This window comes from Falco peregrinus, chromosome 2 (assembly GCF_023634155.1).
Source record: "Falco peregrinus isolate bFalPer1 chromosome 2, bFalPer1.pri, whole genome shotgun sequence".
NCBI lineage: Eukaryota > Metazoa > Chordata > Aves > Falconiformes > Falconidae > Falco > Falco peregrinus.
The window spans coordinates 26,100,882-26,121,571 of NC_073722.1; the positions used below are offsets into that span (position 1 = coordinate 26,100,882).

Below are 20,690 nucleotides of genomic sequence, written 5' to 3' on the forward strand. Positions count from 1 at the left end.
TCAGCTAAATGAAAAGTGTAACGTGCTGTAATATTGTGCCAATTAGAAGGGAAAATCAATGTAGATACTCGAAATACGTTTTTGCTTGGTATCGGCCACCCTGTGAAAAACTGCACGTTCCACAGTTTATAATGAATATGGATAGACAGCTAGAGAGGACAAAAGATTATTAGTGGATTTCTATTTCTGTGGCTCTATTTGTTACAAATATTCTTTGAAAGACAGCAGATACATGTGAGGGGAAAAATCCTCTTCATCTGCATGTTTTCCCGTTATGCAACACACTGCTCAAAATGCAAGCTGACAATTCCAGTGATATCTTAAAAGAAGTGTCGCGTTTACATTAAAAACGGAGGAAAAATAACTACGACAGAGTAGATTTAACTTGGCATCTGATGAGATCAGTGTTTCTGCCTGTACCAGCTCAGTATCTTGAGGAGTGGTACAGAACCTCACCTGTGTCCTAGCAAACTTACCCAGTTTTCCTTCTTCATCTTGAGTTAAGCTGGAAAGTGCACACAGGTTTAAGCAGTGGCTCAAAGTAAGCCAAAGACTCACTGACGGTTCAGCTTTGTGGATTAAATTAGCCTTCCCTGCACAACTGGGCTAACCATCCCCAGCCAAAGGCCCACGGTATTGCAGCTGTGATTTCGCGAGGTACAGGTGCAACAAGCCATCTCTGTGGGCGCTTTATTGCTCTGCTTACGTGACTGATACTACGTACTGTACGAGCTGGTGTCTGACAGGTTCTCAGTAGCTCTGGACAATCAGGAGCCCCCCGAATTAGGCTGTGGCAGGCTCCCTTAGCACGCCACGCAGGGCCACAGGAAGGTGGCCTGTCTTTTGAAGCTGGTATCGAGGTGACCGTGTAGCTGGCTAAATGAAGGCTGCGAAGAGGATGGGAAGCTAGGGGGGAGGAGAAGAAGAAGGAAATAATCACTGAAACTTAAGATAATAATTTTATTTATAGTCTAATGTGCACACATGGCTGTTGATGATGAGGCTACCAGTGACATTAACAAACTCAAGCAAAAGATGTAAGCGAGTGGATATATGTAAAGGCTTCTTTGGGCAGTGCCACAAATTTGGACATCGACCAAGAGAATTATTTATGTCCCTTGCAATTTCAATGAAGAGCACAAAGGAGATAATTAGACCAGGATGCTTCGCATTGCTCTTTCCATCTTGCGCACATTCATGCCCACCAAATGTGAAATGTTCGCCTTTTCCCCTCCAACGTGATGGTTGTTGAACTTATTTTTAGTGTCATTTGATAAGCCTCCCTGCTCGCAGAGAGACATCCCACTGACCCAGCCACTGGTCATTGTCTATACCAGTTCCCATCAAAGCGGGCGCGCTTTGTCAGGTTTCGACTCGAATATCCATTTTGCATCTGAAGTACAGTATCGAAAGTGACTGGATCATTTGAGCCTTTTTCTTCAGCTGCTCCCTCCTTCCTCCCCCACAGTGTTTCCGCTCACGCTAACATAATTTGGCATCGTCGACGTGACACGACACTGGTTTTTCTAAAAAATTATAATACATACATCGTCAATGTTTTGTGATGGCCGGCACTCCCGTAAATTTGATTTCTAAATTGATGGAAGGAGGTCTTTTTCCACTGCTGAATCTTAACCAATGCTCTGTGCCCCCTCGAAAACCGAGTAATGCACATACAGTAATAGGTCATTCAATGTCAAAAGGCATAAAAAAGATGAGCAAAATCTTCACAGGCTGCTGCTTGCTGTTGCCTTTAATTATATTAATTAAACTTTGAAATTCTCATGCAAAGAGAGTTGCTGGCTTGTGACGCTGAAGAGCCCTTGGAGATTTAGGGGGGGGGGGGGGGGGTAAAACCCTGAGATACCAGCTTAGTGGCTACTGCTTTTTTTAATCTGGAAAAAAAAATACGTAAGCCTACGACTGCTAGGTATGTTTATAGATGATGATGTTTTATGCGCTACTGAACTGTGAATGCAGGAAAGGGGAAAAAACCACCAGCCACGGTGTCAAGGTCTTGAAGCATCAGTCCCTCAAACTCCGCTCAAGATCTCTGGTTACAGGCTGTCTTCCCGCAGAATAACGCTCTATTAATTCTCTTCCTGTCCCGGGTGCATAATGAAAGAAAGGTGTCTTCAAAAACTAAAGGGCAAAGTCTTGCTTGCTACCAATACCTTGAGGCATCCTGTCTACATTTTGTCATGCGTGTGCACTTTTCAGTGTTAGAATGACAAGATTTCCAGTCAGAAGGTTCCCGTAAGGCACAATGCGATGGGAGACTCGCAAGGGTTTTGTGATCTGACATCGCTGTAAGGCACTCAACTCTTGTGCTTGCTTAGCCTGGTGGGAATTTTTATCCTCCGCCTTTGGCTAGTAGTCCCTGTTTAAATAACACGTGCCATCTCTGCATCTGAGAAGCTTTGCATCTCTGCTAAAAGCACATTATGTCCTGAGAATTTGTAGTCCTTAAAAAAAAACATAAAATAAGAAAACCAGAAAAATGTTATCATCTTTGGTGTCTCTATTCTCCCTTTTGTATTCTATAAAAGCATAGGCATGCAAGTCAATGCTTCTCTTCTTGTCACTGTTGCACATCACAGAGCATCAACGCACTGGGGTGAAACACAGGAGCTCGGTACAGCAACACTGGCTCCTGGGAGCAGGGAATGCAGAAACCTTCTGAGTTCAGGCTTGAAGATGATCCAAGAAATGAAAGGAAGTGCTCAGTTCTCTCTGCTTGGTTGAAAAGTGGCAATGTGGCTGTCTTTCCTCCTGGTGTCCTCTTCTCCTCCTCTACTGAGATTGAACTCGGGTGAAGTTGATACACCGGCCCTGAGGGAGGGAGAAAGAGAGAAGCTCTTATTGGTGGAATAATACATGCAGCCAAGACTTCTGAATGCTGAATATTAGATGCTAGAAGGCGGCTGTAATTTAAATTCAGATGTTTGTGAAAATAACATACCCATGAAAAACCTTTTAAGAATTAATGGAAATTACCCAGAGTGAGGCATTACATTTGACTTACAAATTTATCATGTTAGGAAAGCAGCGATGACACAGAAGACACATTCTGAACGCTCTCAGGTCTTTTGTGAGGATAATTTACAAATTCTCAGTAACTGTAGCGAGCAAGCTCAAACCTGTCTCAACATGGTAAAGGAAGATCATGGCAAAGACAGATAATCCCCACAGCTCTCCCCCAAGCCAAATCCTCGCACGCTGCAGTGCAGATAAATGTGACTGTTAGTTAGCAGGGCTGCTGCTGATTTGAGAATGTATTTTATTAGCAATAACCCAAGCTTTGCATCTATAAAATCTGTTCTTAAGTGCTTTAAAATTGCTGTGCACCAAAAGGAAAAGCAGTTTCTCTTGATGTCGTTCCCAAGTAAATACCATTCTCCCATAAATGGGCCCAGATTAATCTTGACAGCTTTTGGTGTAGCTGAATGAAACAAATCCGCTAGCAAATACCAGGACCTCTTTTTATTAATTTGGGATAAGCACTAAAAATTGTCAGTCACTTCTCAGAGCTTATTTACATGTCCAAACTCCAAAGTGAACATGTGTTTTTGAAGTATGGTGTACTCTCAACAGGACAGCTCGTCTCTTTGACCAGCTCTTTTGTGAACAGCAGCGATACCTTTCCTTTCTGTGATGGAAAAAGCCAGCTTACATTGAGCCCTTGTTCAGAACTTCTCCACCCAGAGAAAAGTAATTCTCCAAGGTATGATATGGAAGTATTACGTACTTGTACGAAAACATATGTGGCACGACTACTGAATGCCAGCCGGTATCGTGTCTTTTGGCGTGAGGTTCTTCATTTGTTACGAAGCCTCTCCCATCCAGTGGGCCCTGTCACACAGAGTCCCGCACCGGGTGGGCCATAAGGAGCCCGTACGGTGATGGCCTCGGCCAGGGCCTGTCTCTGGGCCTACGCTAGCCTGTTCTCAAGTGGCTGTCTCTGGACTGCAGGGGAGATCTTCACAGGTGTGTAGGGTACAGGTTTCACAGGGTTTAGAGGGATTTTATGTGAAAGTCTCCTCAAAAGGAAAAAAACTGAGCGTGTTTCCTCTCCTCTGTCCCCTTCAATTCCTACATGAGGACTTGAGATTGCCATGTCCGTGAAACAATTTGTAAGAGAACTGTAAAAGATGATGCCAAGAAACCTCTGCTAGTTTTGAAATAAGCAGCTGTGCTTACATTTGCAATCCTTATTTCTTTTTAGAGATGCATGGTTGGGGGGAAATTACTGCTTTCTTCTTAAACCTAGGAGATTACAGAATTATCAAGTGAAATTAGGGCTGAATTTCATGCACCTTTCATTTATTTATTTTGATGTAAACATTTTACCAGTTAACAGGGAGGGTGATTCACACTGCGTTGTTTGGCACTACTCAAGCAAGTCTCAGCTGGCACCTGCCTGTGACTGGCATGAAAGGGGTGGCGTTCTAAGGGATTTTTTTTTTTTCCCCTAATGCTTTTCTAATGATTCTCTTTCTGTCAACTGCATAATAAATATAAGATTGGTGAATAGGTGGGTGCGGTAATTGTAGTAACCTCTAGCTGCTACCATCTGTATTATAAACGCAGAAGAGAAGCAGAGAGATCAGCCAGGAGCGCAAAGAGGTTTCTTTAAAGGCAAAGTATAATAGGCCTGGACATCTTTATGCACCTTTCCATTTGCTTGGTTTATTGTTGGGTTTTGGTTCGTTGTTGCTGTTGTTGTTGTTAAATTAAGGATACCAAAATGAATTCTGTTGTAGAAGCAAAGTATTTCTGGAGCATAAAATCCAGAAATGCTGTGCAACTTGAGTACTTCTGACGACAGAGCTTATGTTAAATAAACACCGACAGGAACGATGCTTACATTGACGTTAATGTCATAATGGAAAAATAAGACTCTGCAAAACATTAGCAGAAAACAGTTAACGGGGGAATTGCTGTAGCTCCTAGCTGATGTAATTAATATTACAATTTACCTATCAGTACAAAATTTCTGCTTTTGTTTGTAGCTTTCTTACCATTCTTTAAAGATAGTTACCAGTGTATGAATTTATGTGAATTTTGGACAAATGATTTGACTATTATTCATTTTGGTGTCTGCATTCAGAAGGCATTTTAGTGGCTCAATGCTTTTTACCTGAGGTCTGAAATAATCACTGTAATCAAAAATAAGTCCCTCAGGGTCTGACTGCATGAAGTCAGTTAGTGCAGTGCGTTAAGAGGGGCCAAGTGTGTTTTTAGTTCTTGAGAACAGCATTAATGAACTACATAACAAATGTCGTTTAAAGGGGAAATTAGCCCCTTAGTACTAGGGAAGATGGTGTTCTGTGGCCGTAGGAAGCGTTTCCAGTTGAAAAGCCAAGTATGGAAAATTAGGGAGAACTTTCACTTTGAAATCTTGTTACCGAAGACAGCGTAGGTTTCTATCTCTGCCTTGGCGGGGATCCTACCAGGTAGCAGGAATGTAACTGTCACTACAAATCCCATGAGCTGTACTGGCAGCGAAGGCTGAACCGCTCTGCAGTGAGAGCTGCTCCCTCTGCTCCGTCCTAGCCTCTCCGGGGCAAGGGGGATGCACTGCAGGTCTGTAGCACTGGGCACTGCTGCTTTGGCCAGGTGTGTTCTCCTACATGCCCTGCAATTTTGGGGTGGCTGTCATCTTCTGAAGGCTGACCATGAGTGGTAGATTATTTTTGAACAATGTAAGGGGGGAACTGAGGAAGAAAGGGAACATCAACCTGTTCCAAAATAAATCTGGAAATTGTGAAGCCTTAAAATAAAGCTGAGAGGTGACATCTTAGGAGTTACAGGACATTGCTTTTACTAGAATAAGAAAAATATGTTATGTTTTGTTCTAAACACATCATCTTTGCCAGCCTATAGTAAAGATCTTTTGGAAGATCATCCTGTGATACTTGTTGGTTTTTTTCCTTACTACCTGAGGCAGAGTCACTTCCACTCTGAACCTACCCGTAGGCATTAAGTTAGTCAGTATATTTGATGTATGATCAGGTAGTGCTATAACTTAGGTGATTTTCTGTACTGGCAACTTTGACTACCTTTTCTTAAGAAACCTGGTGGATGAGAGACTTCAAATGAAAGCAAAGCCTTCCATGTAAGAAACCATTTTTTGTGTACAGTGTGATGCCTGCAAAGGACAGAGCTGAGATCAGGATTGGAAAATACACTGAAAGTGCTAATTAATGAGAAGGTCAGGAACACTGTAGTGTCATTAATGGAACAGCAAATACCGCACACCGGCATAGTAGAGAACAGCTTTTCCATTTAGGTAATGGGATGCGACAAGGTGCCTGGTTTCACAATACCTACACATGAAATGCACTAACTAGCAGCTTTCCAGCCAACATAAAGGGCTTTGAGGTCTCACCATGCTCGCAATTGAAGTTTAACTTGCACAAATACCATACATACAGTAGATACATGTGTATCAGCAAGCCTCTCTCTTGGTCTGCTTCCCACAGTTTGTTCAAATGTAACTTTTTGCCCTACATGCTGGCTTAGAGGGTTTTTCCATCCAGGACGAGTGGTTCCAGACAAAGCAGGGACAGAGGAGAGCCTTAAATGAGCAGTCAGCATTATGATTTCCCACTCATCTCCCGTGGTGTCTGCTCCAGCCTCCTTACTTGAGGACTCACAGGGGAGGAAGGAGGAAAAGGAATTGTTTGGTCAGCCAGACCCATGCTCATGTAATCCCAGAAGCACACAAAACGCCATGAACTGGAGAATCTCAAAGCACCTAAGAAATACCCACTATCAAAACAGTGCCAGTATCAGACAATAATTGATAGTATCAAATACCTTGTAAGTAGTTTAACTGAGGTTTTAAACCATTTGCATTCTAGATGGACAAACTGAAGTAAGCAGAAGACAAAAGATTAATTTTCAATTGTTAAGGATTTACCATTACAGATCAAACAACTATAAACTATGGGTTTTCTTCAACTAGAAAACTGGGTTGTATGTGATGTAAGCAATATCACTGTCTTCGTGCAAGTTGGTTTTGAGAAAAAGGTGCATACTTGCATAACTCTTTCCTGTAAATTAATTCAAAACTTCCTATGTGGTGATATCAGCTTCATCATTAAGAGCAGCTTTTAGAAATAGAATACTAAATTTTCTTCTGATTAATCTGAACTTTACAAAAAGGACTATTTACTTAAATAGAAGCACTATTTACCAAATGGTAGACTCATCAGTCTGTTTTGGCCTTCACAATTAAAACATGCTTGTTCTATGCAACTGATTATACCAGTGAATTACCATCCTAGTAGCACTGCCATGATCCACTAGTTTGGTGAGTTAATGTTACACTCGTGTCCCCGTACTCAATTAAACAATCAATACAACCAATTTGAAATCAGATGTATCATGCCTTGTAAATCACTGGATCATAAACCTTAACAATACCAACATGTAGTCAGTATAAAATTGAACTAAATTAGTGGTTTAGGACTGGAGTAATTGTAAAATGAGTTATGCAAGTATTCTGTAGTCTTTGTGTGGAATACTGGAATTGAGTCCACGCACAAGATTCAATAGAAGAAATAAAAACAAAACACCCTTAACTCTCAAAGGTGCACGAGAAGAATATGGCAGGTATTTAACAAGATAAAGAAAGAAAGAGGGCAGAGATCTATGGCAAGGGGTTTTAACCAAGAAGGGAATACTTCTATGTTACATCAAAACCATTTCTTAAATTGTTGAATATCTTACTAAATTTAAGCTATAGGGTAGCCAAGGTAAGTCCTTACAGGGCACACAATCTCAAGGGAAGTGAACTGCAGATTTGAGCCTCACCTGGCACCGCCCTGCCCGCACCCCACCCCCCTCACCCCCCCAAAAAAGGCACCAAGAGGGGCTTGCAGAAACAGCTGTGTTTCCTCCTCCAGTGTGACCTTCTCTGAGGCTGTACAGCTCTGCTGGAACAGCGCACTGCACACGTGTGGACTGCACTCTGATAAAAGCCTGGAAATCAGCTGTGGATGTTGGCTAGGTAGGTACGAAAAGCACTTTAATTTGTATGTGTGCGTGTGTGAGCCAGTGTGCACCACCTTCCTGCAATCCCTAACGTAATGCTGGGCTCTTGGTGGGGGCAAGTGGGGGAAACTTCACAGATTCCTCCAGAGCCCAGCCTGCTGGCCTTCCCTGTTCAAAAAGCTGTACATACATTCACCGTGTAGCTCCTGCGTGATCTAGAGAATAAAGTGAGTTTTACTTCTCTGCTGCGTTTTTTTTCAAACTGAACTACAGACTTTCTGCTCTTTTCAGTTAGAAGCTGCAAATGTGTACTGCCATAAAACTTTATGTCCTGTCAGCTGTTTAAAATGGGCTATTGAGGTGGGGGTTTTCCTCCCCTCAAGTAAAGCGGCTAGAAGACATGCTGCTCAGCAAAAAGAGTTGGAAAATGTGAGAATGACAGGCGGCACTCTCCTGGAAATGACTAATAAATTTTGCTAGATCTTTCCAAACTGAAATAGATGAAAGGCAACAAAGGTGTAAGGGTAGATTTTAAATGAGTAGCAGGATGGTAACTGGCCATCGCAGAAGCTGTATGCATTGCGTTTGTTGAGATGAACGTGGAAGTCCCTTACTGAGGGCGTGGGCTGGGAGAGCTCTTCACCCTCCCTTTCCCCCTCACTGTAGTACCGGATAGGCACAGGCTTGGGGGGGGTGGGGGGGGTGAGGGGGGGAAGCTGGGTGCCAATGCCATAGCTGCCTGCTTGGCTGGGAAGAGTTTTATTGCCTTGAGTCATGTCAGAGTATAACTTTTTCTATTATTAAGTACCATCTGGAGTGCCTAGAGCTTTTTGAGAAGCATCTTTTTTAGTATATGACATACATGCAAAGGAGAGACAAATACATGGATACGGATATGGATACATGGGCTCCGTTCCTGGTATCTCAAACGTGGACTGGGTTTGCCAAATCAGCAGCAGCAGTCCTCACAGCACTAACTCCAAAGCTGAAATCTGGCAATAGAACCATTCTTCTTTCTTTTCCTGCGTAATAGGCTTTTTGTATTCACCTATGAAATACTAAACTAATAAATATCTTTTGAACCTAAGGGCCTCATTGCACGGAAAGGACTTTTCTAAAATTAGTATCTAATCACGGGTTAGATAACAAATGCTTTAAGTTTTCTGGTTTGCTCTCCTTTATTGTGTAATTGCTTAAAAGGATGCAATTAAGGGAAGTCAGGTTCTCTATATAAAACCTTGAAGCCAGCATCAACTACTGGATGCTGCTACAAGGCTCCTGGTGAGATGTGATCTCCTTTGAAGCCATGGATCCTTCATCATGGCCTTCCTCCAAATGCCACTGAGCTGACAGGCTCAGGCTACCTATGAAAAATAACCAGTATGACGCAGAAAGCATTTTTCTGGTTTTATGGTTTTATGAGGTAGCTTTTAACATACCACCTTCAGCCCACTGTCTCTGGCTACTACAAATATACTTTGGTATATTTGGCCCTGCTTGTAGTATTCCTCAGTAATTCAGAAAGGGCAGCTGAAGCAGTCTGTAAAATCAAGGAGGGTGGACATGGGCTGTGATGATATCCAGCCACCCAACCTATGCTGCACCATCTGTTCTCAAGTACTTAGTCATTCAACCATACCTGTCCTTGCGTATGGCTCAATTTCTTTAACATGCTGAATCACTGTATATATATGTAGGAAAAGGCTCCCTGTATGCTGCTGAATTGTTCAGCATCCAATTTAGGACTGATAAAAACATCTGCATTTTGCAGAGGAGCACTTACAGAGCCCTGTTTTGTCCACAACAGTTGTACTACCCTCTATAATACACAAGGCCCTAAAAGACTGGCTCTTTTTGGCCTTGGAGGCTCAAAGATGCTCCACTGTATGTTGCTGACATACCAGCAGAAGCTGAGAGTCATGTGCTTCTACCCCAGCTGCAGTGTCCCCATAAAGAGAACATACCCTTTTGGGATTTGTCACTTATATGGCACATGAGCTCTGTGCCCTCCAGGCCAATTGATCAGCATAGCTGTGAGGAAGGAGAGGGTTTTAGAATAATGTCACTCCAGAGACACATATTTAGCAATGTCATTTATGTTGGCCCTGTCTTCACAGCACTGTCAGAGCATCTTTCATCTCTGTGATCAGTGCATCCCTGTTAGTCCAGCTTTGTCATTCCCCAGGAAGCTGTTTCTCGTGACAGCTCTCCGTGACAGTCTGCTGAGACTGCTGGTGCAGTTGGATCAGCAGACGAGAATCTGGTTTACCTGATTCCGTTTCTTCTTACGCTTATTTTCCCTGTAGCCCAGCCTGCAGTTTGCTTCTCTATAAGGAATCAAAGTTGAGAGTATCAGGTTCTTCTTCCCTGTAGCCCTTTCAGTAAAGGACAGGACTGTGTAAAGCTTTTGGTTTTTGCTAATGCAAGGGAACAGGCAATTTCCTGCTTTCTGAACCTCTTTAGAATCACTAACTCCCAGTGCAAAGCTTACTGGGGATAATGAACTCCTGCACATGTTCCCAACCTGCACACTCATGTGCAGTTGTGACAACAAAAGGGCCTTTTAAAGGAATCAAACCAGCAGTGATTCAAACTAGGTGCTGAGATGCCAGCATTTGGCACCAACCTCCTCAAAGTCCTGGTACAAAAGCTGAAGAGTCGTGGCTGTTTCCTTACTGGAAAAATCCCACTGCTTCCCCTCAGCACAGCCTGGTACCACAGAGCGGAACAAGACAGCAGTTTGCGTCAAGATGCCTTTGCCGGGCTCAGGAGCCAAACCCTACCGTCTTAGAGCCTTCAAAAAGGGCCATCAGTGATCTTCCCTCACTGTAGCTAGCAAAAGCAACATTAACTAGAGCTAGTGTCACCTTGCCCCCATCTCCTGGGCATTAAAATTCTACTGGCACTAACATCCGTGCGCTTCTTTACTAGCTCCCCCGCTTGGGATGTATTTCACTGCTATAACCGTTATAATATTACGCTTGCCTCATAAATACCCGTTGACAAGCTGGAGCATACAACTGAAGTTAAGTTTATATACTTTTTTTTTTTTAAAGATAGCTGATTTATATGTTTACTTTGGAGCAGGGTTGCTAACCCACCCACCCATGTCCTGTACAGCTCTAAGCAGCGATTTAAACAGACATGTCTCTCACACTTGCTCTTTGACCCTGCCAACCAGGTAATCCCATCACTCAGAGACCCAAGAAGCTCAGAACATTTTAAGTTTGGAATTGGCTTTACACTTCTGCTAACAGAAACCTGCATGTTCTGTTGCCGAGCTCATAGCACTCAGACCTCATCTCTGCAGATGCACATTGCTGCCAGCATGTTTATTTTATATAAAGCAAAACCATCTTAAGTTGTCAAAGAGTTTCCTGTCCTTGCATATGTCATGTTACTGCCCACAGAAGCCCACCTGCAACAGGTTTCAGCAGCTGCATGCTCACCAATCACCATCCTAATGCAGTGCCGTTAGGCAGCTGCACAAGTTGCAAGTGAAGAAGTCCCAATCAGCATCCCTGAAGCACACTATGGTGGTAGATATTTAGCACCTGGGAAAAGATGACTTGCAGCACTATACACGGCTGGAAGTATCATTTTTCACAGAATAAATCAGCAATGAATCTCTTAGAGGAATAGTCTTAAACCGGTGTTATTGCTACAGAAGCTATCACTACTGATGCAGACATCAGGATCATTTCTAGGGCTGCCCAAGCAGGCTTTCTCCCCAAAATTACTTAATTGATGGCTGAAACATCTCTGAAAGAGATGAGGCAAGCTCTGAACCCCAAGAACAACTATGGATGGGCTCAAAATCCTTGTAAAGTAACAACATAATAAAAAGAAACAAACTACAGATTAATAGCGCTGTATATTTTTACCTTAAAAGGGATTTTTTTTTTCTCCACTCTAGCAATTTTTGCCAGTAACTTGAGATAAGTGGAAAGGCATATAACTTGTTTATTACGCTCGTATTTATGTAACATAGCCTCCTTAGCATGTGTGCATGAACCTCGTGATCTTTCCAAGCAATGTAGTGGTCCTGTAGGTCAACTTCCAAAAGCCACATAATCTGAATTTCAAGAACAGTAGTTTCACAATGAAAACTGGCATCATCTGCCTCAAAAAAAGACAGTTTTGAGGACAATGTGGCAGCACAATTAGATGTGTACCTCAGTAGCAAAGTCTGACTTCACAGCTGCCTTTCATCCCTCAGTCCTCTTTAGTGGTGTAGGCATCTAAAGTGAACGTGAGGTCCGGAGGAGGAGGACAGGGCTAGTTTCTTTTACAAGATAGTATTTATCTGGTGCAGAAAGACAGCAACTGGTTTTTAGAGTACAGGCCAAAAACCAAAACTGCCAGTAATAGGTTCAAAACAGTTATTTTAACAATACTATGTATATAAAAGTGTGCAATGGGTGGCTGAGAGTATGTTGCTGCTGTTTCTTGCAGGAAAATATGTAGCTCAGTTGTAGCCATCTGCCTCAAATTTTTACCTTAATATAAATATTATGCAGTAAGTATTAATTTGCGGAGAGGAACCCTGTGGGTATCTTAAGCCTATTTATGTGTTGTATCTGACATAGCCCTGATTCAGCAGTCACTACTGTTGAACAAAGTTGCTAAGTTCTGGCTTGTTGGGTTTTTTTTTCAAGTGCCTGTGATTTAGGTGTGTGTTTTGGTAATTCTCGTGCTGACAGTTTGCTAAACGCTTGGAGGAAACTTTCAGTGATGCAGAGCAAGCGTGCACGTATAAAATGCTGCTGTTGTCATCTGGCAGAGGTTGGTATCTGCTTCGTACACACTTTGCTTAGATGTAAATGAAAATACTTGGTGCACTGCAGTGAGGAGTCAAGGGGTATTATCTGTGGTATTTCTAGTCCACTGGCAGCTTTGAGAAAATGCTATTAAAACAGCTTTCCCCCCCCCCCCCCCCACTAATAACGCTTATTTTGTAACTGGACATATGGACATTTCAGCACAGTTGCTACAGCGAACAAAATCTTCAAAGTACATTTTTACCAGTGGTGTAACCTTGTGAAACCCAGGACTGAAGGGATTTTTGTAGCTCAATATGCTACGTGGCACTGAAGGGAGTGCTGCTGCCAAGACTCCCGGTACTTGAGAGTAAAGATGCAGGGCTAGACTTTCAACACTGTTTTCGCACCTTTGACATTCCAAGCAACTTCTGCAGAGAAATCTGAAAAGCTCCATCCACACTGACCTCCTGCTAATCAGGTCAAACACAAACAGCACAGGCACTGTACAGCTCCTTGCCTGCATGAGCACAGACCTGTGGTCTGTGGGGCTGCTCCGGAGCAAGACAACCATCGGCACAAGTGAGGGCAAGAGCTACGGGTATTCTTATCATCTGTACTCCGTTTGTGCCCGAATGTAAGTCACTCTGTCATTTAAATACCAGGGAGGCAGTCTTGCCCTGACCGGTTTTCAGAGAAGGACAAGAAGGCAAGTAGATTGCAGAGGTATGCAGTCAGCCAGCGAAGGGAAAGGAAACGAGTGCTCAACTAGTGTGAGCATTTCCCATCCTTCCTGGACAGGTTTTGGTAATGAAGAAGGGAGGGATTTATCCTCCTTTGCCAAGTTTTCTGTGACTGCTTTATTCAGCAGTTCTCCAAATAAACTACTGCCTTGAAAAAGAGTGGTTGTGACAAGCTGCCTCTCCTGTGAGTTGGCCTTCCAGGTCTGGGAGGAGAGTGTGCGACGAGCTGCTGAGCCAGTTGTGTGGGCCTTAGGGGAGAATAAAACTGTATGCATTTGTAGCATCTGCTTCAAAAGGAGGTTGTGGCAAATATTTTATTCAGCAGAGCTGGAGGTCTCCTGTCTCTAGAGGGCAGGAGTTTGTTGTTTTCCTCATACAAAGGAAGCATTGCTTATGCAAAAGGAAAGGATGTGGAAATGGCCTGGAGAGTCCCTGTTATTCTACCACAGATTCTTTGCAGCGAGGGCCCTGGCGCGCTCTCCATCTGACCCCTTGGCAGTAAGCCTCCCTCACTTGCAGCACTTCTGCCTCCATGGAAATACACTATGGCCTGGCAAGGTTTGACCCTTCTTTCCTGAAGGACACGTTCTTGTTTTGTTTTCCCATTGCAAGTGCCTGCCAATGGAGGGCTCTTCTCCTTCAGATCTAATTACGCCTTGGAAGGCAGATCAGGCTTGTTCTCGCTGCCAGAGGGAAAGTGATCTCTGTCCTGGCGGCCTTCCCAGCACACACCTAACCCAGCGCTGAAGCTCACTCACTCACTCACGTGGGCGCAATAACCAGGACATCTTCTCTCATCCCCAGACTGATAGACTCATGTGATAGACCAGAGGGGAGGACTGTAACATGGCTCCAGGTGAGGCTTCAAGAGCTCTTCTTTAATCTCGGTGGTATGCATGCTTCGCTGGGGTTGGGCGGGGTTGCTGAAGAACAGGAGAGATGTTTAATCCGAGAAGTGTCTTGGCTCTTGGAACTCTTCTAACTGGGATTAATCCTTGTCAGGAGTTATTACTGGGGATCCCCATTTATGTTATGGGAGGACTCCAGCCAAACTGACAGCACGCCTAAGCTTTAGTGCCAAATGGTTTCCTCGTGTTAGCATCCTAAATGACTCCTCAAGTCCTCTACATCTTTTTTAGGAAGAAAAGAAAGAGCATATGCTACTAGATGCATCACTTTTCAAGCCCTGTGAAATCAGAAACAGAGCCCAATTTTAAGCCCACTAAACCCAACAAACATCAAAACCTGGTGCTTTGGGGTCTTTTTCATCTAAAAAGGCAAAGAATATCAGAAATTTACAGTTCCTAGAGCTGCCATCTCTAAAGCAAAAGTCAGACATCTCCATTATTCTTCCTTCCTCCCCTCTGTACAACTACTCAAAGTGAGAATAATGCAATTTATCTTTCTCTGAAATCAGAGGTAGCAAGAGATAAACCATAACTGGCAGAAGAACCATTCACTTCAAACGCCTCCTCTCCTCCGTCATGACCTCAACACGGGAAAGTCAGCAAAGTCCCCTTCACACCTCTCCTACGACCTCCTTCCTTTAGGAATGCTTCCCAGTCTCCTTTGCCTGATTGACTTCTTTAACCCGGGCTTTTCTGAAGAGCTCTTCAGATGGCTCCTATACCTAAGAAGCAGATGCTCTACAGCTGTGAGGTTCACGAGTCATCCAGGGCTCATATTCTCAGGTCATTACAGAGCACCAACACGGCATTCATACCCCAGCCAAAAACCTAGCTCATTTGATTTTATGGTATCTGGCTGGCATATGATAATTACTTGTAAAGAGAGAAGTCACCCCAATGATATAGCATTTAGGATTTTAAATAATTATCATGCAATTATTATGAGGAAAAAAAAACCCAAAACCCACTGAAGAAGTTCTGGGGGGGAAAAGCGAATCTGTCTCTTAGGAGGAAGACTAGAAAGGCCGTGGCATGGCAGGAGGGTGCAGCTCTACTGCAGTTGTGACTGCTTAGATTGACATGGCTCTGTAGGTGGCAAGACGGAGGGAGCCCCAGCAGGAACCTCGCTCTGCCACATGAACGCCTGCACACACTGCATGCAGCAGCCCTCTAGATGCCACTGTGATCCAGCTGTCACTGCACCAGCTGAAGCTGTTACAGCAATATCTGATAGCTGGATCCTTCACAGCGATAATGAATTCAGCATTAATGACACTGACCACTGGGCCCGGTAAAGAATGCCAACGCCAAGCTGCTTCCCCACCCTTCAACCCGTGTCGGCTTCCCTGGTACAATGAGTACACGTCACAGAGTCAACTCCTTCCTGCAGACAAAACCCTGCAGCACATAGGCTTTTGTTTTAATTCAGATTGACCAGTAATCATAAACTTCACAGACAGACATCCCTCCCCTTCCCCCCTAAAACCGAAATCTTCTCCATCCAGAGCAACGTTAGAACTGGCAGCTCCAGAATCCTCTACCTTGGACCAGGCCTAAATCCTTCCTGCAAGCCAAACCCTCATGCAACACCATAATTAAAACGATTGTAGAATATATCATGGAGCCTGCTCCACATCTGATTTAGACCTTCTGGATTACGAGAGGAGGAGACTCTATGAACCTGTCTGATTTGTGTTCGTACACATCTCTGTCAGCCTGCGTTGCTCTCAGTTTGCAAAGATGTCTATTAATTGTATGTCAGGCATATTTCAAATGGTGCTAATTTATTGCTATTGTTGCTAGCATTACTGCTGGTAGAAGCCCTAGCCATTGAGCCACGAGCCACTGTACTCAGAGAACAGAAAAGAAGAGATTGCTGTAACTAGTCCCTTACGATAAAAAGTGCTGACCTCTGATGCTTATAAATGGGGACAAATACAAAATGCCAATACACATTTCCACATCTGTCTAGTGTTGCGGCACTCTCCAAACTAGCCAGCTGTAACAAGGTCTTTTACCATCTCATACCAACATACCCTTCATACCAGTCCCTCTGCTGTCTTCTCCTCACCCAGGGCATGTGTTCTCTCTTCTCTTGATTCTTCCTCTCTCTACTTCTTCCTCGGCTGCTCCCTCTTCATTGGCTGCCCAACCACTTCACAGAACCAGCCACAGCTGCACCTTGTCTACATCAGCCAAATCACAGTTGTATATTATCAATGCTAATTAACCCAGCCTCTTTCCTCTACAATTCCCCCCCCTTTTTTTTAACATTTCATACCTTATGTTTTAACAATTATTACAAGCTTTTTACAAATAAACTTTTCATACAGTCCTCTACAATTCCTCTACAGTCTAGCGTTTGAATTAGGAGTCGGTCGGTGCCTCTGTCCAGCAGCACAAACTGCTACAATTGAGGGCTGCATGTCTGCCCCCCTTGCATACAAAATTAAAGCTTAATCTCTCACTTGGACATTACAGACTGCTGAAGAGACATGCTGCTAGCAGTCACAGTGCTCTGGTGAACTGCAGCTACTCGTAGCACACACAGGTCAGGGTGGCCTTTGAATAACAGCTCTTGTGCAATGGAAGATGACGATCAGTCAGTCACAGCAGAGGAAGAGAGGAATGTACGAGTTTCTCCTTGTACAAGAAGTTATTCCAGCAAGCAAGGCAGGGTGGGCAGCACACGTGGCAGGTTTCTGTAGTAATTCTTTGCCAAAAAGCCTGTTAATTTAGGAAGACTTTTGTCCTGGATTATCTTGCCAGATAGCAGTAGTCTCCTTACTTCCCACTAGCAAGGCATTTGCTAACAATTCACTTGGAGGTACTAGTGTCACAGTTGCCAGCTTCTGTTAATTTTTAGGCACTGCTTCTGATTTCATGTGTCTTACTGAAAATCAGGAATAGTTCCTTTAAAGTTAGCAGTGTAAAGCTCATGGAAATAAGATCAGAAGCTGGTCCTCAGCTTGTATTATGACAGTGTGGTGTCTATCATGGGCTCCTTTTCAGGACTCCCAAGCAGTTGGCCCGTCACAAGCGGTGCTGGCAGCCTCTAGGATGTGTGTGCACTGCAGAGATACCGCTTGAGTCCTGCAGCAGTTGCACTTTTTTCCTTCCTTGTGGACAGGGCTATGTGGGGTGAAGTCTGTACTACCTTAAATATTTTCTCCTCATTGGAAATCACTGCTCCAGATGTGCTTCGTGGAGATGCTCATGTTCTCCAGAAGCTAGAAGTGTCCCATGGGGACATGGTCAAACTGCATTCATTCTCCTCCCTGTACCTTTTTTCTAAGTGTACATTATGAGCTACTACGGGAACAAAGGATTTGTTATGGATCTTTTTATGCTCTGAATCCTGAGGAAGGATAGGGTGGTTATGGTCTGTCTACAAAGCTACCCATGTGAAATTTCTTTTTGTTGCTGCCCAGACGCTGTCTAGATGACTTGACTTACAAGCACTTCTGTGCTGCCTATCTTTCCTCTCAGGAGCTCTCCTGAGAAACACGGGGGAATGGATATGCAGTGCTGGATTTTGTTCCAGTTTCCAGTTTCCACCTTTCCCTTTCTCCCTTCTTTTACTTTGACCAGTATAATTTGTACAGTAAGTGTGGGGTTTGGTGAGGCTTCATTATACATAAGCCCAGAGATCTTGGCATTAAGTGCATTTTAGAAATTAATAAATAAATATGCTCGTTTGTTGTAGAATTTCTATTGTTGATTTGGGAACAGTAAGCTCTTGCAAATCTCAGCTTTCACCTTGCCAATCACTGTATTCCTGTAAGTGCACTGCAGTTACTTGGAACCTTTTCTGGGTTGGTGTTGGCATCCTTTTGCTAGATTACATTTATGCATTAGTACCATCTGTGCCTGCTGTACCTTCTGTGAGTTAGCCCTGGCCAAATGACTGGCATTTATCTGGAAGTGCACTAAAAAAAAAAAAAAAAGGGGGGGGGGGGGGGAAGGGGGAGAAAGAAAAAGAAAGGCGGGGAAGGAGGAAGAGAAACAGTAAGGATGGCACCTAGAGCTTTATGCTTGCTGCTGTCACTAATGGATCTCAGGGAGAAAGACACACTGGTGAATGCAAACACCTGCACTGATGTCCCTCATTTCAACTGCTGATAAAATCTGCCATGTCCTTTCTGAGTTTTTCTTTGTAAAGAAGAACTGCTTCATCCTGCCATGGTGTTCAAATAAATTCTCCATACCCTTGTGTTCTAAAGGAAAGGCAAACTGGCAAGACTTAAAAAAGAAAAAACTACTGCAGTCTGAGGGACAGTTTTGGACTGGTAATGGTCTTTTTTTCCATTGCATCTTGTTTCAGTTTGGTCAGAGAGATTTTGGACCAAGTGCTGCCTTTAGTCTGTCAGCTAGCGCTGAAGGTTATTTACAATATTGACTGCATATAGGAATGCAGATGTCACCGTGCTGGGTTTGTCATTTCACTTTCTATTCAGTCATCTGCTGGTCAAAAAAACTGAGGTGTAAATAGCCCTTTATGGTTTCTTTCCTGTAATTAAAGGGAAAGGTGAGCATTTTCATAGTTTACTGGTTTTAAAATGTCATCTTGTCATAATATACAAGTGTTCCCTGTTGAAAGTCAGAGAGTACTGATAACAGCAGCATAGTAACCTTCAAAGATTCCTGAGAAATCAGAGCATCCTGCACAGGCCAAAGCTTTATCACTACCTGTCTTACAGCAGCAAACAATACGCCATAGCCATGCTTTTGTAGGCAGTCAAGGACCAGAGCCAGCATCCACCTTCCACCTCATCCTGCCTTAACTTCCTCCTCCCCGCTGCCTGCCTAGGCTGAGGAAGCTTCGAGAGAAGGGCCTCTGAACCATACATCTCTGTGTATCTGTGAGACAAGGAAAGTCTTAACACCAATACAGGGAAGGAAATCCTGGCAAAGCCAATGAAAGCATCATGGTCCAGGTGTGTTCACACCTGTCTCTGGACACAGACTGACGGGCAGCACCCAGAGCACCCGTCTGATACTTAGGGTCTCTTTTTTCCCCAGTACAGCTACACCCGCATCATGAAGTTAACTGCTCCTAGCTCTGCAGCTCCCTTGTCCAGATGAATGTAGTCTGGTCATTTAAGAAATTGTGAACTAAAAGCAAAGACTTCCTCTTTTTCATTTAAGACCAGTTTCACTGAACCCAAGAAAAAGAACTTTTGTGCATACCCTTAGTTGAGAGCGGTTTGGATCAATTTGTCCTAAGTAGGTAGGAAGAAAATAGGAAAAGCAGATATAAATAGAAATGAAAGGGCTCTTAAACTGAACGTAACTGTCTGCTAAGAATTTAAAAGATAATTATCTGGCTTAAAAAATACTTTAATTAAATCAGCGCAATATCAGTCTGTCAAGACAAATAATGTGCCTTACCCAGCCTAACTTACACTAGGAAAGAGCACACAAGCTTCTGGCAGAGGGGCTAAGAAGCCACCTCTGAGCTGAACACTGTTCCTACTGAGACTGATGAATCAAATGTTCTACTCCAAAGAACGACTCATCTTTGTGTTTGCCTGGACAGTGCCAAAACTGATGGAATTTTCTCTTACTTGTAACATAAGCATTCCCTGAAATTAGGATGACCTTACAGTGGACCCTTTCAGCAAGAACAGACGTTGGGAGTATCGGCGTTTTATTTGCACACTGTTTGATGAACGCTCCATTCATAGTGTATTTTTATTCAGATCTGATATTGTAGAGTAGAGCTTGTGATTTATACATACACACCATCTCTCCTTTGGGGGCTTACCTCCAGTGCCAGTTCTTGCTGCTAAGTGTTTTGCATTCATGGGGCAGGTGTCCTAGTCTGGGAATAGAATTTGCATCCTTTCACCAAAGACACTCTAGAGTAAAGACAATTTATAGCTCAACTAATGGCATAATCATAATTTATATGGACTGCCTTTGGCTGTGGTATTTCTACAGCACATAGCAGGAGGCCTCGGTCTGTAATAGCAGGCCTTTACCAGCAGCTCCACCAAGACCAGACCAGCACTGTGCCTGAGCAGCGCTGACAGCAGGTTCTGTAGGTGGTGGTGCATGAAGGTGTGTGGCTGGCCTTAGGCCTGGGGGGCACCAGCCCCTGCCCCACCTAGGCCAGCCTGGAACAGGGGAGGCAGGTCCACCGCTTGCTTGGGGAGCCCTGCCCTGGAGGGAATAGCTTGGGGAGCCCAGCCTGCTGATGACACAGGAGGTATAAAAGCAACAGCAGCTGCTCTTGGTCTGTTGCATGAAGGTTGGTTTTTCAGACATGCTCTTAC

At 43.7% G+C, this 20,690-nt stretch overlaps 1 protein-coding gene across 1 annotated transcript in view; it reads right to left on the minus strand.

Annotated features, from left to right (window-relative positions):
- Positions 1-940: 940 nt before the first annotated feature.
- Positions 941-20,690, minus strand: part of ANTXR2 (ANTXR cell adhesion molecule 2) — a 120,385-nt gene continuing 100,635 nt past the window's right edge. Inside the window, exon 17 of the mRNA XM_055795445.1 lies at positions 941-2,832. Within this exon, the coding sequence (XP_055651420.1) occupies positions 2,794-2,832 (39 nt within the window). The 3' untranslated portion in view covers positions 941-2,793. The remainder of the gene's footprint in view (positions 2,833-20,690) is intronic.